Source organism: Entelurus aequoreus, linkage group LG03, assembly GCF_033978785.1.
Source record: "Entelurus aequoreus isolate RoL-2023_Sb linkage group LG03, RoL_Eaeq_v1.1, whole genome shotgun sequence".
In the NCBI taxonomy this organism is placed as follows: Eukaryota; Metazoa; Chordata; class Actinopteri; order Syngnathiformes; family Syngnathidae; genus Entelurus; species Entelurus aequoreus.
The window spans coordinates 46,332,293-46,356,175 of record NC_084733.1 but is presented as its reverse complement, the minus strand read 5'-3'; the positions used below and the strand labels follow the sequence as shown (position 1 = coordinate 46,356,175).

Sequence of the window (23,883 nt, the reverse complement as noted above, 5' to 3'; positions counted from 1 at the left end):
TGACTTTATTAAATGTATTTATATTATCATTTGGTGCAGCCGGGCCGGAGCAGGAGGGGATAGAAAGAGAGAAAAAGGAAGACAGAGGGGGGAATTGTGGGGACAAGAGGGGGATTAGACAGAGAGACAAAAACAACAACAGCAAACACAACAACAACAACAACAACAGAGCAACATCAGCAAATACGACATGTACAAATATGATGGTAAAAGTAATAGCAAATAAGCAGTTAGCGAAAATAAAAATAAAAATACAGAAATGACAATAGAAATAGTGCTATTGATAATAAACAATACCAATACTTTACCTTTATTATCAACAATACAATTGTTCAAATGCAACAATACATATACGTAATGATAACTTGAGATACGAAAGAATGCAGAAAAATGGAGGGGAAGAAAGAGAAGCAACCTACATTAACCTTGTAGATTGTTATAGTAACAATAGGTTAAGCTTTGTCAGTGTGCCATGTGTTATACCCAGTTTACCCTAGGGCAACAACGTTAATATATGTTTGATGAAACGTGATTATGTGCATGAGTGTATGTGTGCATATGTACTTGTATATGTACAGTATGTGTATATGATACAGTACATTAAAGTGTACATTAAATTATAATAAATAATTACTCTTACATTATACAAGTTATATTTTCTATGCAGAGTGCAAAATGGCCCTGACAGGCCAGTCAAGGTACACCTCCAGACATTGTATGTGTTTATGTTGAATTTAATAAGTGAAAAAGGCACCTTTGTTCAAAGCCAAATACCGAAATGTTCAATATTTCAGAATCTTCAAATGAATTGGAGCACCAAGGTTCTTCAGCAGTTTTTAGGGCTACAGTATAAAAGGACATAAGCCTTCTATTCAAGGACCTTTTATTTGGCTTTAAAAGAAATGTTCAACGAGCACTATGAATATTTTTTACTTGAGGATCTTTACCTCCGCTTCAACTTGAAAACCATCGGAAAACGTGTTGATGTCTTTGAACAGAGAAAAATGTCTGGCCTTTTCAAGGACAGCTTGTATTTATTTTTGTTTTTTTACATACAAAATCAGTGCCCTGGCTTTCTGGCCGTGTTTTGAAATATTTTAAATAGGGCTGATCACATTAATCACAAAAAAATATTTCATCAACATAAATTCCGGGTTATAGAGCGCATTTAAGCCGGACCTACCAAATTGTAGAAGAAATAGATATGTTTATATTTATTAGTCACACCGGACCATAAACCACATATATATACTGTTTCAAAAGATTTTGTAAATGTTAATTTACTAACCTTAATTGTTTCCAAACGTTGGCTGTCACATGGCAGTAAAATAGCTCATCAAACAAAACAGAAGTCATTGTCATGGACCTACTAGCTACGGAAGCTCGCGTTCCAATCAGTTAAACCGACTCATTAATTCTATAGTTACGTTTTGGAAAATTACGAAACTGAAAAAATATACAAAGAATATCATCGGAAGTTAATCATACTAACACAGACACTTGTAAACATGTTAGCATATTTGCTAATGCTAATGACACTAGCTCGATTACATTTGAATAGCACATACAAATATGCATGAAAACACTCCTACTGTACAGATATCACACATGGGACAGTTTACTAAGTATGAATGGTTTTAGTTGTATTGTAGAACTTACAAACATTGCTTGGGAGTGATGAATGAAGAATTATTTTGGGCAGAAACGACGAATAGTATGCGAAACGATCAATCCATCGAAGTTTACTATATAGCCCTTAATCACAAATGTCTCAAAGGGCTGCACAAGCCACAACGACATCAGATCCCATTTCAGGGCAAGAAAAAACTAAATCCAATGGGAACAACGAGAAACCTTGGAAGGGACCACAGATGTGTAATATGGTAATCATGTACATACAGTATTCATATTAATCATGCAATTTATTTTGACCGTACATGCGCCTACCTTAACCACGGATGGCTACCTGAAACACAGTGAGTGATCAAATGCCAGTGCAAATTTCACTCCAAAACACCCCGAAACAGGAATTTAGATCAAACTGTTACCATGTTTTGAGCAAATAAATGACAAGAATTAAAGTAAAACATTCAAAAATAGTTCTCTGTATGACAGTCTGAAAATAAAATTGCATTTGTGTCCAATTATTTGGATTTGTTTAAGTTAATTTTAAATATGTAAGCAAGTAATACCTGTGATCAATCATGATTAATTAGAATTTAAAAAAAAGTGTGATTAATCTATTCAAAAAATAATCATTTGACAGGCAACATGATGAAAGGTGTTTGACTGTGACGTCATACAAAACGTTATATTGAAGCTTTCACACATCACAAAGGAAGCACCGTTCATTTTTAAGAAATGGCAGCAGCAAGTCTCCCGAGATAGTGTTTAGGCACCTTTTGTTTGAGGAAACCTTTCTTTTGTACTCAATGTTTCATTGATGCTTTGTAAAGGTGCCATTGGAATGTCAGGGGACAGCATGATGAGCTCCGATGTGAAAGTGAAAGCAGATTCGAAAGATGACAATGGTCCCGCCAATGACACTCACAAGCCAAAGGTACAGCTAACTTAAATGATATTTGTTGTCTACATTTTCCCCCACTTTTGTCTATTTTTGTTTGCTGTAACAAAGTTAGATGTGCACATACTGCCTCAGTGCGGTTGGCGTCTCCTCTGTTGTTTTCTCACCATATTTAATGTTTTTTTTTAACATTTACCATTCCAAATGTTTTTCCAGCTTTGTTTTGGCCCCCAGCTTTCTCTGCTTGCTGGGCTGCAAAAAAAAAAGAAGAGCTTGGCATCTGTATAGCACACTGTCCATGGACACAAGGATGTATAGCACAACACACAAAAACAACACTGACTTTATTCTCGTTTCTACACTTGCACCTCCATCAAGCCCACTAATGATCTTCTCTCTGCAAATGGCTGTTTTTTATTTTGCTGATTACGGTAGTAAGGCCTTTTTGAATTATTAAAGACATTCGGAGCAGCTAGAAAAAGACACCTCATACTACCAAATGAGTTGATCTGTCTGCCAGGAGGATTGCAAAAACACTAAGATGGACTTGGGGGAGTAGAGAGCAGGAAAAGATAAGCTTTTGCTGACATGAAGATTCCATACAAAGACCAGGAGCACTTGTCAGGCTGTTGTTATTTTCCTGTTTGCACTTTCACACACAAACACATCCAAATTGAGCATTGTTATAGATGCAAATAAATATGTTTTGATACTTATAATCAGTGTTGGGACTAACGCGTTACAACGCGGTAACTAGTAATCTAACGCGTTATTTTTTATATTCAGTAACTCGGTTACCGTTACTACATGATGCGTTACTGCGTTATTTTACGTTATTTTTTATGTACTATCGGCTAGAAACTGAAGATCTGAGTGTGTTTTGTGGCAGCGCTGCGGTGGAAAGAAAGGGCGTATGTGCTTTCTGTGGGTGGGGGGGACTCCCATACCGTAGTTGAGGGGCGCAGGGGAGACGTTCTTTCGGGGCTAACAACCTTCACTTTACCCGGAAGTGGTCTTTACAGCTGAGGGTGAATGACGAGGCCGGCGGTTTGTTGCAACTTTGTGACTTTATTGGACGCAGCCATCCAGCAAGCTAGAGCACCTGCACGCACTCACTGTCACCGCGGCGCTCGCTCACTTCTCTCGCCCACTCACTCACTGACGTACCTCACCCACATGCTGTCATATCTTAAAGGGCCACACACACACACACACACACACACACAACTCTCATAACAACTAACAAGACATCAAGGCGAAGCCAAGAGTCGATTTTTTTAACAAGGAGAAATTGTCAATACTTTTCTTTTGTCGAGCACAAAGAAAATAACATTTTAGTTAAATGTAAGTTGTGTCTTGGATCTACTTCAAGTTCAAGTTAAAGTGCCATTATGTTGCAGCTATTTAAAATAGTTTGTCAATTTGTTCTGGCCAGAAACAAATTGGCCTTTGAAACATATCTTTGTCTTTGTGTGTTGTATGTAGACCACATTGTTTGTGTGTTGTATGTAGACCACATTGTTTGTGTGTTGTATGTAGACCACATTGTTTGTGTGTTGTATGTAGACCACATTGTTTGTGTGTTGTATGTAGACCACATTGCTTAGCAGAGTTCAGTGATGCAAATGCATGTCAAGTTGATCAACACATTGTATTATTCTCCAGTGCAATAACAGTACTGAAATGAAGGCTAAAGGGCATTAATGGGAGCTTTTAAAAAAGAAAAGAAAACAATAAGTAACTAAATAGTTACTTTTCAAAGTAACGCATTAGTTTTAGGTGTAAGTAACTGAGTTAGTAACTGAGTTACTTTTGAAATGAAGTAACTAGTAACTATAACTCATTACTGGTTTTCAGTAACTAACCCAACACTGCTTATTATTAGGGATGTCCGATAATATCGGACTGCCGATATTATCGCCCGATAAATGCTTTAAAATGTAATATCGGAAATTATCGGTTTCAAAAAGTGAAATGTATTACTTTTTAAAACGCAGCTGTGTACACGGACGTAGGGAGAAGTACGCCAATAAACCTTAAAGGCACTGCCTTTGCGTGCCGGCCCAGTCACATAATATGTACGGCTTTTCACACACACAAGTGAATGCAAGCATACTTGGTCAACAGCCATACAGGTCACACTGAGGATGGCCGTATAAACAACTTTTAACACTGTTACAAATATGCGCCACACTGTGAACCCACACCAAACAAGAATGACAAACACATTTCGGGAGAACATCCGCACCGTAACACAACATAAACACAACAGAACAAATACCCAGAACCCCTTGCAGCACTAACTCTTCCGGGACGCTATAAAATACACCCCCCGCTACCCCAATCATTGTATTTTTTAATCATCATTTTGGAATGAGCGGAAATGTTATCACTGGCAGCGTGGCTTGGTTGGTAGAGTGACCATGCCAGCAACTTCAGGGTTCCAGGTTCGATCCCCGCTTCCGCCATCCTAGTCACTGCCGTTTTGTCCTTGGGCAAGATACTTCACCTGCTTGCTCCCAGTGCCACCCACACTGGTTTAACTGTAACTTAGATAATGGGTTTCACTATGTAATACGCTTTGAGTCACTAGAAAAAAGAGCTATATAAATATGATTCACTTCACAAAGTTTTAAACTTTGACATGTATTCATTAAATGTGTTCTTTTTATATTTTATGGTTTAAAAAAAAAAAAGTTGAAGAGTGATATTGAGAAATGTGAAGCCCTCTGCCAACTGCAACTTTAATAACAGTAGCGATTGGTTTCCTTTAAAAGTTGATCATAATTTGTCTCTGCTTGACCACAAAATGTTAAAATGTCCCTGTGAGCATGTACAATATACAAGTTATAGTCAGCACTGAGCCATGTGCTTGTTTAAGCACATCATTTTAATGAATCGTTGTGTTGTTTTTGGGGGACGGCGTGGCAAAGTTGGGAGAGTGGCCATGCCAACAATCTGAGGGTTACTGGTTCAATCCCCACCTTCTACCATCCTAGTCACGACCGTTGTGTCCTTGGGCAAGACACTTCACCCTTGCTCCTGATGGGTCCTGGTTAGCGCCTTGCATGGCAGCTCCCGCCATCAGTGTGTGAATGTGTGTGTGAATGGGTGAATGTGGAAATACTGTCAAAGCGCTTTGGGCTCCTTAAAAAGGGGTAGAAAAGCGCTATACAAGTACAACCATTTACCATTTATTTTTTATTTGTTAAACTTCCACTTGTATTGTATTGTATTGTATTGTATTGTGATCAAAGAAATATATATTGGTAAATATTGCTAATTTCTGGGGGGGGGGAGGGGTCGTATTATATTGCACCTTTGTGGGCAGGGAATTTGGTACTTTTGTAGGCACGGACCAAATTCCATCGATAATACCCGGTATCGAATCACATAAAATCAGTTGGTACCATATTTCGATACCTTTGTTGTTGTGACGTCAAGTCACAGGCTCAAACACTTGGCAAGGAAAGAAGGACTCAAGCAGCACTCAAATGTTTTTAGGCATTGTTGCAATTTTCCATGACAACAAAGCAAGTAAGGCTCCACTTTTCCAAAATGTGCTAGCTTGAAGCTAATCCACATCGGCGTTGCCATATACATTCTACTCATTTGAATTTTACATGGCAAGTTCAACACCTGCAAGTGTAATTAAATGAAAATACAACTAACATGCACATTACAGTCAAACAGCTAGTGCAGGGATGGGCAAACTAAGACCAACGGGCCACATCCGGCCCGTTGGTCTTTTTGATCTGGCCCGTCAAAAAATAAAACAGAATTGAGCAATTTGTGTAATAATACCAAGTAATTCCCCAGAGTGGCGCAATAGGACTGCAGTATGCTTGATTGATTGCACAGCCCAGGTACACTTTTTTTAAATGCTACTGCTCTGACAGCAGAACCAATTTGCAACAATGAGAAAAGCTGACAGCGAATGCCAGATGTTTAATAAGGAATGGACAACTAAATATGTTTTCACTGAAGTCCAGTCAAAGGCTATATGTCTTATTTGCCAAGAAACCGTCACGGTTTTGAAGGAATACAACGCAAGTCATCATTTCTCCACCAAGTACGCTAATTATGCAAACAACCAGTCATTCCAAGAACTGTCCGCTACTGCTCAGAAGTTGGAAGCTAATTTGCAGGGTCAGCACAACATCTTTATCCGACGAACTACCGTCCAAGAATCAAGCACAAAGGCAAGTTATCTACTGCCATTTAAATTAGCTAAGACGATTAAGACTTTTTCCGAAGGAGAGTTTCTAAAAGAGTGCATGGTGGAGACAGCAGGTGTTTGGTGCCCTGAGAGCAAGAGCATATTTGAAAAAAATAGCTTATCACGCAGGACAGTGACCTGCCATGTGGAGCTAACGACTTAGCTAGCAAGCTCAACAACAAAACCGAGTCATTTACATTATGTTCCTTGGCACTAGATGAAAGTAATGACATTCGGGACATCGCTCAGCTTTTGATTTTCATCAGAGGGATTAATGACAATTTTGAGATTAATGAGGAGTTTTGGGCCCTAAAAGGAAAAACGTGAGGAGAGGACTTACTTAACAGCGTGGCGGAAGTCATCATGAGGCACAAACTGCCTTGGAGTAAGCTAGCTAACGTTACCACGGATGGGTAGCCAAATCTCACAGGAAAAGAACATTGGGTTACTAAAAAGAATCCAGGGGAGGGTGAAAGAAGACAACCCACCAACACAAGGTACTTTTTTTTACACTGCAGAATCCACTAGGAGGCACTGTGCACATCTGTATTGCAGCTTGACCATGTGGTGAAGCCAGTTATAAAGCTCTAACTTTATTCGTGAGAGGGCACTTCACCATCGTCAGTTTATTACATTTCTTGAAGAGACCACCAGGACTTGCTTTACCATTCCAATGTCCGCTGGTTAAGTTTGGGTAAAGTATGTCAACGTGTGTGAGAGCTAAAACAGGAGATGATCTCATTATTGGAGCAACTTGAAAAAGCTGACACGTTCCCTGAGCTGAGTGACACCGAATGGCTTTGTGATTAAGCGTTTGCTGTGGACATACTGGCACACATGAATGAGCTGAATGTGAAGCTACAAGGCAAAGACCAGTTCGTTCATGAAATGTACACAAATGTCAATGCTTTCAAAACCAAGCTGACTTTATTTTCAAAACAAATGTCAAACGAGTCATTCACTCACATTATTTATTTTCATGTAAATTATTTTATTCTGCAAAAAGGCTGTAAAATTCCATTCAGTTTTTTTACATTTTTTAAAACTTTTTATAAGTCATATTGTGAGTGTTTGTATTGTGTGTTTAGCTCTTACACTTTTCTAATGCATTTTAGGAATTTCTTCCACTGATGCTGAACAACCTACACATGTTTAAAGTGTTCCTTACAATGTGTGACACATTTTACAGCTAAAATATTATGTAATAATAAAAAAATTGTGTCAGTGTTATGTTAAAAATCAGAAATAAAATAATAAGACCGGGAAATATTTTCACACATTCATCAGTCAGTCACTCTTCTGTTACACGGAAATATCCTGCAGTTATCATGTCATATTTATAGTATGATTGGTGATTGGTGTATACATATGTATACATATATATATATATATATATATATATATATATATATATATATATATATATATATATATATATATATATATATATATATATATATATATATATATATATATATATATATATATATTTATTTTTTTTATATATACTGTATATATATACAGATATACAGTATGTATACAGATATATATATATATATATATATATATATATATATATATATATATATATATATATATATATATATATATATATACATATATATATATAAATAGATATATATATATGTATATATATATATATATATATATATATATATATATATACATGTATACATATATAAAAATAGATATATATATGTGTATACAATATATATATATGTATATATATATATATATATATACAGATATACAGTATGTATTCAGATATATATGTATATATATATATATATATATATATATATATATATATATATATATATATATATATATATATATATACAGATATACAGTATGTATTCAGATATATATGTATATATATATATATATATATATATATATATATATATATATATATATATATATATATATATATATACATACATATATATATACATACATATATATATACATACATATATATATACATACATATATATATGTATATATATATATATATATATATATACATACACATATATACATACATATATATGTATATATATATATATATATATATATATATATATATATATATATATATATATATATATATATATATATATATATATATATATATATATGGTAACACTAGGATAAAGACTTAATTTAGAGTTATTTGGACACTAGGGGAACATAGAAGGGTTAGGGTTACTAATAAGCAATAATTCTGAGGTTATTGAGGGAAGACTCTTAGTTAATGGCTTACTGGTTGTATAACAAGGCCATGCAGAATAAGGCATTAATAAGTACTTAATAATGACTAAGAGCCAATATGTTACTAATTTGCATGTTAATAAGCAACTAATTCATGGTGAATATACTAAAGTGTTAAATATATATATATATATATATATATATATATATATATATATATATATATATATATATATATATATATATATATATATATATATATATATAACATAACACACACCGGCCCCCAGATATATTTTTACCGACCAATGTGGCCCCAGAGTCAAAATAATTGCTTAATGACAAAGACTACTTGCTAGCTAGGCAACACATTGTAATTTGAGACCTGAAAAAAACCTCAAGCAACAATAAGCACATATGAGCACGTATTTACGACACACAAAAACTTGAGACTTGCAATGGTGGCGAAGCTGAATGAATCACATTCAGCTTTGCCACCACAATTCCACACAATCATCTGCGCATGAGTTTACTAAATTAGATTTGCCTGTGCTACCAAGTTTGCAGGTGTTTTGATACATGTAGAGTAAATAAGGCCCTCTGTAAGTTTTTAAGGTACAGAATCATACTTGAGTTTAGTTATATGTTTTAAGTCACTGGCTTTCTGTCCACAGCAGCTACAAGACAGCCACAATACCAACAACAGCAACACAAGCTCCCACTGTGTGTCCCAGCCGGCCACGCCAAACAGCGTCCTGCCTGTCCCATCGCCCCTTTCACCCAGCCCGGCCAGCTTGTCCTCCTACCACGGAGATGATAGTGACAGCATCAGCAGCCCGCCTTGGCCCGTCAAGGCCCCGCCCAGTCCTGTAAGTACCACACCTCCAAGTACAGACAGATGGATGGTCAGCTTGCTAACAAAACGCAATGTGCTTATTGCAGAGGGTTGGTAGTCAAATGAAAATAGCAAAAGACAGCTGTGATTACTATGTATAAAAAACAAGTGTTTTTTAGCTTTAACCAGGAGCCTAGTTCACAATGTGTAAATATGCAATGAAACTTAATGACATCCATGAGGCGAGAGGATTGTTAAAGCACAGGGGACAGCAAATAGACTGGGTAATTACCTTTATACAATTGATAGGAATCATGGCTCATCTAGGAAGCGTTAGCTGTGCACTTTCCTGTCATAATGGCATGCCAAATAAAGGCTATAAACATTTGTCATTTTATTTGAGAATCATTTAAATAAAATTGTATGTTGTATGAAATTTTAAGATCGCATTCTTTGGTAACACTTTAGTATGGGGAACATATTCTAAGTAACAAAGACTTAATTTAGAGTTATTTGGACACTAGGGGAACATAGAAGGGTTAGGGTTACTAATAAGCAATAATTCTGAGGTTATTGAGGGAAGACTCTTAGTTAATGGCTTACTGGTTGTATAATAAGGCCATGCAGAATAAGGCATTAATTAGTACTTAATAATGACTAATTAAGAGCCAATATGTTACTAATTTGCATGCTAATAAGCAACTAATTAATGGTGAATATGTTCCCCATACTAAAGTGTTACCCATTTTTTTATTGTTAAATCCCTCTTCTTTTTTCCTGCCGTCATTTTTTTGGGGGGACACAGAAAGCCAACGTAAACTCCTCAACAGCCGGTGGCGAGCGAATGGTCCGGCTGTACGATCTGGGTGTGGAGCCAGAGAGGCGCAACTGGGTGGAGCGCTATCTTTCCTTCATGGACGACAGAGGAACGCCCGTTTGTCAGCTGCCTGTCGTGGGAAAGAAGCCTCTGGACCTCTGGAAGCTCTATGTTGCTGTTCGCGAGATTGGAGGCCTCGCCATGGTAATGTTCGAGGCTTGGGATCATGTTTCATGACTAAAATGTCACAATAACAGGAAATATTATCTTCTTTCTGTGATAATAAAGTAGAAATGTGTGCTGAAGAATGACACAACTTTTCTATTTCAATTTATTAAGGATAGCCCCTTGAGATGCAGCATTTCGTTTCTTGCGGGGTTCCAATTAAAAATAAATATTTGTTGATTAGATTTGTTGGGACGTACGTCACCACGTTACAATATGCACTCACTGCAGTGGGCACACCCAAAGGTGTAGCACCAAACTATGGGCCCCCATACATAAGACTCTTAAAGGGCCTCCCATCCCACCCTGAACACAACATGCACTAAAAAACAAAGATTTGCATGGATTTGGTTAAAACCATCTTTTTAAAACCCATGTAAAAACCTTATTTAGGTTTTTCACTTTTAAAGGATGGGATTGACATATTTCCAACATATCTAGATAAACCCCCCTCAATTATTTGGTTTTGTTTGAAATTTTACAAAACAGTGCCAGTAAATTCAATATAAAGTAGCCAAAATATGCATGTGAATGATCATATAACCTGTCATTGTTCACTTAAATATGATTAGAATTCTGTCAAGTTTGACTTTACATCAGATTGTTAAATAGAGATTAGCTGATAGACATGGGATTATCATAAATGCCTGATACAGATCATAATAATACATCACTATTATTTTGATTGTATTATTTTAGTGCTTCTGCAGGGGGCTAAGTATCCGCCTGTCTTTAAAAAGTAATGACGCTTCTGTTTCTAACTTTAATCGAGGGTTCTTGAACGCACCACAATTATGCGCAATGAGATGCAAAAGTGAAACTTGTACACAACTTTCTGCTAGGCTGCCACAGATAGATGTATAATTTTTTTTTTACCTTTCTTCTGTCACTTCATCCTTGTTGCAAAATGTTGGTGCGGTGTGTGAGTAAGGTGAGCTTTGATGACATTATGACGTCTGTGTTGAGTAAGGTGTTCCATGTTTGGTCTGCCTGTCCAGGTGGAACAAACCCTTTTGTGTTTATGCAAGGGGGTGTTGTAAGTCTTTGACATTCTTAATTTGATTTAAGCAACTTTGACAGCAAAATGTATTTTTGTATCATTTTTCACGTTGTCGTTTTTTACATACACTGTAAAAAAAAAATTCCTATTTTTATGGTTAATTTACTCTAAATTTCTACTGTAATTTCTCTTTTTTTTAAAAGTAGTTTATAAAACTGTAGAATTGAAGACATTATCTGTAAATAAACAATCCGCCTGTTATTTTAAGTAATATGCCAGTAATGACCAACTATGTATATTTCTAATTTTGTTTTACAGAAAAATACTAAATTAATTATACAATTATACATATTTTTGTTTTCTTAAATTTCTTTCAAATTCATGTAAAATTACAATATTTTTCCGCAAAACGTTTCATAAAAATGTATGTAAATATAATGTTTTTGATCATTATTTGGTTTCCAATGTTTTACTTTAATTTTATGGTTTTCGTTTGGTAGCCGTAGCTGCCAGTAGATGACCGTTTTTTTTACAGAATTTTTTTTTACAGTGTATTTAAATGGCAGAAAAAGATCTTCAAACTTTACAAAAGCCAAAAGGATCCCACTAGACCCTCGACCCCTCTTTGACCCCCTTGGGTACACCTGCACAAAGAGCTGTCCAAAAAAAGCAGCCTTTAACAGTGTCAGAAAGATATTAACTAGTTCACTTCTTTAATATGTTTATTTTGTGGTTGTAGTTTGTGGTGGTGTAGCATGCTATAGTGAGATAATTTTTATTAAGATAATAGAAAATGTGACCTTTTCTGTTGGTCAATTCAATTTTGATTAGATTTCCACCTCTTACAGTGTTTGGCAAAATATTAGAATGTTCTGTTTAATGCAAAATTACAATTATAATAGATTTATTTGTAAAAAGCACTTTACATTGAGTAAACAACCTCAAAGTGCTACAGTGTATTAAAAAAATAAAAATAAAAAGATAATAAAAATAAATAAAAATAATAACTAGAACAGCCTAATAGCTAGAACTAGTATGCATATATCTAAAAAAAAAGGCTTTTTTTTTTTTAAAGAAGGGTTTTTAAGCCTTTTTTAAAAGCATCCACAGTCTGTGGTGCCCTCAGGTGGTCAGGGAGAGCGTTCCACAGACTGGGAGCGGTGGAGCAGAAAGCCCGGTCTCCCATTGTTCATAGCTTTGTCCTCAACAATCCTTACAATTACAGTAATCACCTTGTACTTCAGAGACTTTAGAACACAGATTATATATTGTTACCATGTTATTGACCGGAATAAATAACATTACGCCATCGTCCCTCAGGTGAACAAGAACAAGAAGTGGCGTGAGCTGTCCGCCACTCTGAGCGTGGGGACATCGAGCAGCTCGGCCAGCTCGCTCAAGAAGAACTATATCCAGTACCTGTTTGCCTATGAGTGTAAGATGGAGCGGGGAGAGGAGCCACCAGCAGACAGCAGCAGCAGTAGTAGCGGCAGCGTGGCTGGAGCAGACCACAGGAAGCAGGTCAAGATCCAGCCGCCGTCACCTGGTAAGGCTTACTAGCAAACCACTGCACGCCAGAGTACTGCAAGTAAAGCGATAGCAGGTGATAGAGTTATGGCAAAAGGTCAAAAGCACCAACACTGCTGCACCTTAAAGGAAAACTGCACTTTTTTTGGAATTTTGCCCATCTACAATCCTTATGTGAAACAAGAACATAAATGTATGTCCCTTTTATGTGTCTTCGAAGTGGCTAACTGGAAATGGGATCCATCTATTCCGCCACTAGAAAGCTCTAAAAACATCCAATAACCGCCAACAACGCTCCATTTACTGTACATGCTTATTCACCAAGCTAGAGTGACATTGTTATTGTAAGCGCTGCTCTAGCTGTAAATAACGTTATATGTAACCTGCTATAAAATAAAGGAGCTTGCGCTGCGTCTGCTGCTTTTGCTTTTCTTTGAGTTAGTAGAAGTTAATGCAAGATTATGAATCAAGCATCTCACCTGTATCGCAGAAGGTTGTGGCACCAAGCCGGGAAGTTGGTCAACTTTGAAAATCCACACATTACCAACTTGATACTACATGGGCCTGGTTTACTAAAATTCAAACACCACGCGCTAAACAGTGTGTGCAATCTATAAAATAGGTTGTACTTTCAGTGGCCGTGTTACATGTGATTTACTAAGACTGCATATGCAATTGAAAAGTGGTGCAGACCGCCTTATTTAAATGAGGATTGTGTGTACTATTCTGGGCATCACCATGGAGACACTCATTTACTGCACATTCATGTTATCCTGCTGCTACCTGTGGCGTTTTGCTAACATGCAGGAGACATCTACCACGTATAAATGGTCATTTAGAAACAATCCTGCAGTACATTTACAATGACAGCACTTTAGTTTTTACAGCCGAAGGTGCGCTTATTGGAGAGAGGCTGCACTTACCACGCTCAAGCCGCAAAAAAATGCATATCTAAGGAAGTTTTTTTTAATATAAGAAATATTTTAATAATATGTATCCTATGTAATAAAAAATGTTTTGTTAACAGAAGTAGCATGTGTTGCTATGCGCTCTGTGAAATCAGTTGGCACAGGAAATAAGTAACGATAATACTTAAAATACCCAGAAACTGTAAATATTACATGTTATCATGAATTACTACATTACATACATACCTAAAGCATGGATATAAAATGGTGTTGGAGGTTTTTTAATGCTTTTTAGGGGACTTTAGATCATATCCCCATGACCTGCATTGTTAGCTGCCTCTTACTAGCAGTTTTTCTACTAATTAGATCGCAGAGAATAAGCAAAGACATGTGTTTTCTTGCCTGACATACTGAAAGGATTGTGGATAATGGGCAAAATGATCATTGTCATTTGTTTATCAAAGCTTCAGTATCCAAAGACAAGCCATAGTTTGGTTGAAACTATCATATCGTATAGCCTGATACCACCCTGATGCATCTACAACCATGAATTTCAATGTTTCGTGGGCAACGTTCTGCCGAAATCTAAATGTAAATGACAAGACATCAATTGCAACTAAGACTTGAAGATGTAAAGTTATAGGAAACGTGGAGAGAAGTTCAGCCCAGGAGATAAAGTAAACATCCACTGTGTTGATGAGATAATTACTACTCAGTGGCCTAGTGGTTAGAGTGTCCGCCCTGAAATCGGTAGGTTGTGAGTTCAAACCCCGGCCGGGTCATACCAAAGACTATAAAAATGGGACCCATTACCTCCCTGCTTGGCACTCAGCATCAAGGGTTGGAATTGGGGGTTAAATCACCAAAAATGATTCCCGGGCGTGGCTACGCTGCTGCCCACTGCTCCCCTCACCTCCCAGGGGGTGATCAAGGGGATGGGTCAAATGCAGAGGACACATTTCACCACACCTAGTGTGTGTGTGACAATCATTGGTACTTTAACTTTAACTTAAAGAAGGCCACTTTTGATAGCGTCACCATTTGAACCTCAAAGATGAGACTTGCCTTTATTTCATTTTCATGTGATTGAGGTTACGTCAGCTTGTGTTTGCTGACTTTTGTTTGTATGTGTGTGGTGTTCACACTGTCTTTGAACAATTATGACATGAGGATCAGCAGGGATCAGAGAGAGGTCACGCCTCTAATTTGCAACGGAGATGAGAAAGGTGGTCCTAGCTTTTAAAAAGAACATCAGGGTACTTCACTTGCATGCATGAGACTGCAGATTGCTTTTTCTGCTTGGCGGAAAAAAACATCCACCTGCATTTGTATTCATATTGTTACACATTCTGTAATGTACACATGGACTACATACATAATAGTCTCTCACATCATCATGCGTAATAATCATTTAATATCAATTCTACGGTATTAACTCACTCCCGGTAGTTAAAGGTCTCCTGTTGTGAAAAGTTTGCTTTTAATGATGTCATAATAGTAATATGAGTCCCGAGAGCCTGTTTATGAATACCATACATGAAAAAATTAATCTTCATCACTTGTGCGCTCCACTTTTAAGAGAAGAGTGACTCAGTTTTAAAGTTCCATGTTTTTGTGATGTCCCAAATGGGGAAAAAAAGCCTGTACTTAATGCAGTGGTTCTCAAACTTTTTTTGTCATCCCCCACTTTGGACAAGGGGGAGTTTTCAAGCCCCACCTGCCCCCATCGCCCCCAGAACGCTAATGCCAAGCTTAACATTTTCAAATTTATTGAACATCAAGTAACATCAAGTTGTATACATTCAAACTAAATAACATAAAATAACATCAAGTTCAATAATAAATAAAATAACTGTGCAGCTGTGGTATAACTTGCATCAAGTTCAATAATAAATAAAATAACTGTGCAGCTGTGGTATAACTTGCATCACGTTCAATAATAAATCAAATAACTTGCATCAAGTTCAATAATAAATCAAATAACTTGCATCAAGTTCAATAATAAATAAAACAAAAGTGTTATAACTTGCATCAAGTTCAATAATAAATCAAAAAAAGTGTTAACTTGCATCAAGTTCAATAATAAATCAAAAAAATTGTTATAACTTGCATCAAGTTCAATAATAAATCAAATAAAAGTGTTATAACTTGCATCAAGTTCAATAATAAATAAAATAAAAGTGTTATAACTTGCATCAAGTTCAATAATACCTCAAATAACTTGCATCAAGTTCAATAATAAATCAAATAAAAGTGTTATAACTTGCATCAAGTTCAATAATAAATCAAATAAAAGTGTTATAACTTGCATCAAGTTCAATAATAAATCAAATAACTTGCATCAAGTTAAATAATAAATAAAATAAAAGTGCCACTTTGCAATCTTTGCAAAAAAAAAGGAGGAGCTATGCATTTTGGCAAGACAGGAAAAGTGAACATGAGTTTTACAGTACTCCAGCATTAGTGGCTGCAATGAGCCTGTTTTGCACTGCACAGCTTTTCAAATCGGGGTTGCAGGCTTGACACTGCCACTGTTAAAACCTCATTGAGTTCGGGGCTGAGCTGCCTTGACGCGAGTGCTTCCCGGTGAATGACACAGTGTGTCCAATGCGCATTTGGCGCAACCCTCTTTATTAGAGCCTGCAGCCAGTTTCTTTGCCCTGCCATGGTCTGTGCGCCATCAGAGCAAAAGCCCACACAGTTTTCCCATTTAAGGTTGTGTTCTTTGAGGAAACTGTCCATTATCTTGAACAGCTCATCAGCAGTGGCTCTAATTTTTATGTATTTGCAAAACAGCAAATCCTCGCACAGTGACTCGCCATTCACAAAGCTTCCGCTTAGCCCCGCCCCCATTAGTTACTGTTTCTATGTCGCTTTCACTCCTACCTAGAAATTTAAAGCCTACAGGAAAAATAAGTAATTTACATTTATTTATATAGCGGATTTCACAGACAGAATCACAAAGTGATTTACAGTGTGTATAGAAAATGAAAGCATAGTAAAAAAAAAAATCTAGGAATATAATTAAAAAAAAAAAAAAGTAAAGTGAAATTTCCTCCCGTTCATCGCGCCCCACCTGTCATGTCTCTATTCCCCACAAGTGGGGCGCGCCCCACACTTTGAGAAACGCTGACTTAATGTAAGACAGACAGAAAAGGGTTGGCTCTACTACACATCTTAAAATGAAGCCTGGAGCTCAGCCAACTATCTGTAGTCAGTTACCTTATCGTTAATTCCGGACTAAAAGGCGCTACCTTTATACTACACTTTAAAACCTGCGGCTTATAAAACGCTGCGACTAATTTATGGATTTGTCGTCGCTAACGGCGATAATGTTTTGTGTTCAACAAATAGCTTTAATTAAACACTGACAGAGACACTGGAAAGGTGTGTTATTGTTTGTGCTATGGCACCATCTTTTGGATGAGTTTGGTCACTGCAGGAGCTGCGGGGTGAACCCTTGTGTTAGTGCTTTCAGCCGGAAGTACAAGTCCCATTCTCAACTTCTAGTCATCAATAGTGTTTCTACTTGTATGGTTTCTTCATTCATCACTCCAAGCAACGTTTGTAAGTTTTACAATATAACAAACTATCCAGTCCCATATGTGATGTCTGTATTCCTATGTGTGATGTCTGTAGGAGTGTTTTCATGCATATTTGTGTGTGCTCTCATAATGTAATGAAGCCAGCGTTGCTAGCATGAGCTAATATGCTAATACGTTTATGAGTTTTTCACCAAAACGTCACTGTGGAGTTAATAAGTCTGTTAAGCAGATTGAAGAGCTAGCTTCCGCAGCTAGTGGGTCCATGACGGTGACTTCTGTTTTGTTTGATCAGCCGTTGTACTGCCGTGTTACAGGCACTGTTTGGAAACAATTAAGGTATGTAAATAAACATTTGCAAAATATTTCTGTGTAAATACCTCCTTTCACAACGTATATATCTGCGGTTTATAGTCCGGTGCGGCTAATATATGGAAATACTTTTTTTCTTTCAAAATTTAGTGGGTGCGGCTTATATACTGCTGCCCTCTATAGTCCGGAAATACAGTAAGTTTGATCTTTTCATTTTTCCAAAACATATAGGCTAAACTATCATGATATACAAACCCCAAAACCAGTTAAGTTGGCATGTTGTGTAATTCGTAAATAAAAACAGAATGCAATGATTTGCAAATCCTTTTCAACTTACCGGATATTCAATTGAATAGACTGCAAAGACAAGATATTTAATGGTCAAACTGAGAAACTTAATTTGTTTTTGCGAATAATCATTAACTTAGAATTTAATAGCAGCAACACATTGCAAAAAGTAGGCACTGGGGCATTTTTACCACTGTGTTACATGGCCTTTCCTTTTAACAACACTCAGTAAACGTTTGGAACTGAGGAGACCAATTGTTGAAGCTTTTCGGGTGGAATTCTTTCCCATTCTTGCTTGATGTACAGCTTAAGTTGTTCAACAGTCCGGGGTCTCCGTTGTGGTATTTTAGGCTTCATATTGCGCCACACATTTTCAATGGGAGACAGGTCTGGACTGCAGAATGTTAAGTATCTTGTCTTTGCAGTCTATTCAATTGAATATAGGTTGAAAAGGATTTGCAAATCATTGTATTCTGTTTTTATTTACGATTTACACAACATGCCAACTTCACTAGTTTTGGGTTTTGTATGTGGTTTAATGTTTGATCCACTTCACATCCACTTTATTTACTGAATATAGAACAATGTGTTAAAAATTCACAAAGCGCTGCATAGTACAGTAGTTAAAATACATGTTTCAAACCAAGATAAAACTAAAGACAGTGTAGCGCATAAAACATTCAACTACAATAAATTTAAAGAAAATTAAAAACAGACGTGTAGTGTTCACTGTAGCTATCATAGTTATGCTAGTGTCCTCCACTCCTTAATGTGTCGTTGTTGTTTTTGAAATAGCAAATCTATTTTGTTCAAACTTACAGCGGATATGTAAAAAGTGCACCTTTCAGTCACACACACACAGGCAGGCATGGACAAACACTGCTCATTAGCATTAAAGCTACAGACACATAAAATGGCTTGTTGCCAGCAGGGCTGACTAAAAGGTAAAACTCCAACAGCAACACCATTACTATTTGTATTATTATTGTGGGATGTATATAATACTGTAATATCTGTGATATTTGCATTAGTGTACTGTGTCTTTAAGGGTTTGGGGAACGCGCATGCGCGAGTGAGTTGGCGGAGAACTTGAGTGTGTGTGAGCGTGAGTTGTGGCTAACAGCAGCTCGTGTATGTGTGTGCGTTACTTACCGTGTGCGTTACTTACCGCTTGTTAATAAAGCGATTGAGCAGCGCATCCTCGTCTGTGTGACTCCTTCTCCACTGCGGGGCATTACATTGGTGTCAGAAGTGCTTCGATTTCAACCCGCTGCCGCCCGCATTGTGGTGCGAGGATGTTCGCCGACCGCAGCGCTCGAGTGAAGGTAGAGAGAGGAACTGGAGAGTGTGCGATTGACATGCCGGACGCAGTTTGCGTCGAGCACGGACGCCATGAAGCCAGCGTTTCGCGCCACATGGACAACAGTACCGCCATGACAAAGCGGCGTCATGACGCAGGAGCGCATGCGCCGCCGCCGCCGAATGTAAACAAACATGGCGGCGGCCATGAGTTTGTGTGGGAAGCATTGAGGACGCTGAAGTTTTCCGGGAAAGGAAGCTGGGAAGCTTATAAAATTCAGTTTGAGCTTGTGGCTAATAAAGCAGGCTGGACTGAGGAGGTGAGGGCAATACAGTTGGCTTTGTCACTGACGGAAGAAGCTGCGTCCTGTTTGCTCCTGCTGAACCCGGAAGAGAGACTTGATTACGGTGCGCTGGTTGCTGCACTGCAAAGGCGTTTTGGAGAGTTTGACTTGAGGGACTCTTTACGCTGTGAGTTTAAGCAACGTGTCAGACTACCGGGTGAGTCGCTTCGGTGCCTTGCTCATGGGATCGAGAGGCTGGGTCGGCATGCGTATATCGGAATGCCGAACGCAATCCAAAACGAACTGATACGTGATCAATTAATCCAAGCACTTAAACCGGATGAACTGCGCTTGCGCGTCCAGCTCGCCCACCCCACAGCCCTGGCATATGCACTCGAACTTGCTATGGAGAGAGAGATCGCCACTGGGGCAGCACTTGAGACATTTTCCCGCCCAGTTTCGGCTGCATCGTTTACGCAGGAAGCGGAACAAAGACCGACGTGGGTGGAGGAACTTGTATGTGCGCTGCAGACCCGCCCAACACAGTATGAGGAAAAGAAGGACAGACGAGCGTGCACTGCTGTCTGCTGGGGGTGTGGACAACTTGGCCACCTGCTGCGGCGCTGTCCAAATAGGAAGGACCAGCAGGGAAACGGGAGAGGGTCTGTGTAGCCCGGACGACACGGACCCCTTTAGCCAGTTACCGGGAGCACCAGCCCTTGAGTGACGAGACTGTTGTGACTGTGGGCTGGACAGAAGTGGGGGACCCATGTCATGTTTTCGTGCAGATTGGGGGCGTGGCCTGCACAGCCCTGGTGGATACTGGATCTTCAGCCACGATTGTGAGACCGGACGTTGTTCCAGCTGGAACCGTTTTAGAACCAAGTCTCACCAGATTAAAGACAGTGACAGGGGAAATAGCCCAGATGAAAGGCAGAGCGACGTTTATGTTCGTAATCGGAGGCTTGTCAGCGACATTTTCCGCTTGGGTGGCGGATGTGGGCGACCCATGTATACTTGGTCGAGACTTTTTGAAAGCCACAAGATGTGTAATAGACCTGGGGTCTGCGGTGCTCGTTTTGCCGAGTGGCCAGCGAGTAAAGCTGACCGCACCCACTGAACGGACTGTGGCTGTGTCCGTCAATACCGCAGTCGCCAGTCCGACAACCTGGGAAGAGGCTGTCAGGCCCCCCATAGAGAGGGATGAGGCAATCAGGGAGCTCGCAGCCAAGAGGACACCATCCACCACGCAGCAGCCACCGGTAATGGAGGCAGAGTCCGCTCGCCCTGAAGAATCAAGTCCAAAGTGGGGGGCGACGTCATCCGGGCCGTCCACAACAGTAGCGCTAAACCAACAATGGCAAAATGAGGACCGGACAGTAGCGGTCCGCTCCATCTGGGAAAAGAACTGCGTCAGCCTCGAAGGGGAGCAGCGCGAGCGGCTGTGGCACGTATTGTGGGACTTTAAGGACATTTTCGCCCTCAATGAAAATGAGGTGGGTCTCACCTAGGGATGATGTTTGATAAGGAATTATCGAGTTCGAGCCTATTATCGAATCCTCTTATCGAACCGATTCCTTATCGATTCTCTTATCGAGTCCAGATAGGTTGTTGTATATGGAAAAAAACACACAATATTTGGTTTAACAAAAGCTCACTTTTATTATATAATAAAAAAATGAAATCTATTAAATAAATAAATATTGACTGTTACCCACCTAAAAAATAAAAAATAAATAAATAAATATTGACTGTTGTTACCCAAAGTATATTAAGTGGGATTTTTCAGAGAAACAAATATATACAGTAACACAAAAACAACCTGTCTCTGTGATCACTATAGGTGTATAAATAATAATATAGTGTTAAATAAAATCAGTCCCTTGGGCACAAAACTGATAATAATACAGCTCTCCAAAAAGTGCACTTCTGCTGCTATTTGACATAACTGTTTGTTATGATGCTTTGACATTTTTGCACTTTATTTCTTTATTGAAAGAACATTCTATGAAGAGAAAAGTTCTTTGCAAATGTGGTTACAATGCTAATAAATTAAAAGTTAAAGCTAAAAAAAGAAATACACTTTATTGAGTTAACATTATTTCTTTATGGGGGAAAAATGTTATGAGCTAGAGAATATAACAACTACACTACCCAGCATGCAACGGGAGTTACGAGCATGCGAGGTAGCCCCGAAAAGTGTTGCATGTTGCCACGCTGTGAAAGTAAACGTCAAGAACTCAGCCAACACGCCTCGTCTGCATTATTTATAATTAGACAGACAACACATCTACAGTGTGATTTTGTTTTGTTTACAAGGAAAGAAAAACCAAAGTTAAAAAAGGGAGATATATTGTATATATAATTGTATGTGCTGCGGTTCTTTTAAGAACGTTGCGACAGCTGCCGTAAAGGAGGTGCGTTGCTATGTTTCCGGTTGGTCGTAAAAGTGTTCGTCATGTGTTTTACCCTGCTAAAATCTCTCAGTAAAGTTATTCGATGGATTATAGCTTTTGTTTTGATCTTTATTACACCTTGGAGCGCTTTTTCCCGTCCATTGTTTTCCTGCTTTCGCTATCTGCGCCTAATGACTGAGCTACGTGACGTCATTTATTGTGATGTCCCACGGAGCATTTCTGGTCGGGACGGGATTCGAATAAAGAATCAACTCTTTTCCTTTACTATAGTGGTCTCGATAACGGGTACCGGTTCTCAAAAAGGGATTCGAGTCCGAGGACTCGGTTCTTTTCTTATCAAACAACCGGGAAAACCGGTTTCGAGTATCATCCCTAGTCTCACCCATCTGGTTGAACACCACATCGACACTGGGGATGCGCGGCCAGTCAAGGTGCGCCCCCGTCGCCTTCCCATGATCCGGCAGGAGGCGGCTGATAGAGAGGTCCACGCCATGCTCAAGGCGGGAATCATAGAACCCTCTGACAGTCCGTGGGCGTCTGCTGTGGTCATGGTTCCCAGGAAGAACAGCACAAGACCGCGGTTCTGTGTGGATTACAGGCCGCTGAATAAAGTGACAAAAAAGGATTGTTACCCACTCCCGCGGGTCGATGAGACGTTGGACCTGGTCTCGGGGTCCTCGTGGTTCTCGTCGCTCGACCTGCGCAGTGGATACTGGCAGGTCCCACTCACCCCTGAGTCACAACAGAAGACAGCGTTCCGCACCACCAGGGGCCACTGGCAATTCAAGGTCATGAGCTTTGGGCTCTGCAACGCATCAGGGACATTTGAGCGACTGATGGACACAGTGCTCGCTAACATCCCCAGGCAAGAGTGCTTGGTCTACTTGGACGATGTCCTCGTCCATGGACAGTCCTTTCAGTCAGCCCTTGATTCCTTGAGGCTGGTACTGGAAAGGATTGCGGCAGCTGGACTGAAACTCCACCCGGAGAAGTGCCATTTCCTGCGGCGTGAGGTGGAGTTTCTGGGCCACAAGGTGGACGGGAGCGGCATCAGCACGCTGGAGGAGAAGATCGGCGCTATCAGAGACTGGCCAATTCCGAAGGACCAAAAGCAGCTAAAAAGCTTCTTGGGACTTGCCTCATATTATCTGCGTTTTGTAAAGGGATTTTCCTGCAGTGGCGCACCGTTGTTTAGCCTCCTTCAGAACGATCAGATGTTCGTGTGGACCGGACTGTCACGAGGCATTTTCTGGCCTCAAGAAGGCCCTCATAAATGCTCCTGTCCTCACTACTCCAGACCCAGCTAAACTTTTTGTGTTGGATACGGACGCCAGTAATGTTGGAATGGGCGCAGTGCTGTCGCAGGTGGGCCCAGAAGGTGAACGGGTGGTGGCTTACTTCAGCCGCACCTTCAACAAGAGTGAGCGGCGGTACTGTGTGACCAGACGTGA

At 39.0% G+C, this 23,883-nt stretch overlaps 1 protein-coding gene across 5 annotated transcripts in view; it reads left to right on the top strand.

Moving 5' to 3' along the window:
* The window catches only part of arid1b (AT-rich interactive domain 1B), a 692,248-nt gene that overhangs the window by 631,557 nt on the left and 36,808 nt on the right, over nt 1–23,883 (top strand). For 4 of the 5 annotated variants that reach the window (XM_062041960.1, XM_062041959.1, XM_062041957.1 and 1 more), the window contains 4 exons: nt 2,457–2,560; nt 9,653–9,847; nt 10,619–10,834; nt 13,176–13,401. In XM_062041960.1, the coding sequence (XP_061897944.1) occupies nt 2,457–2,560; nt 9,653–9,847; nt 10,619–10,834; nt 13,176–13,401 (741 nt within the window). The remainder of the gene's footprint in view (nt 1–2,456; nt 2,561–9,652; nt 9,848–10,618; nt 10,835–13,175; nt 13,402–23,883) is intronic. The other variant, XM_062041956.1, reaches the window with a different exon arrangement.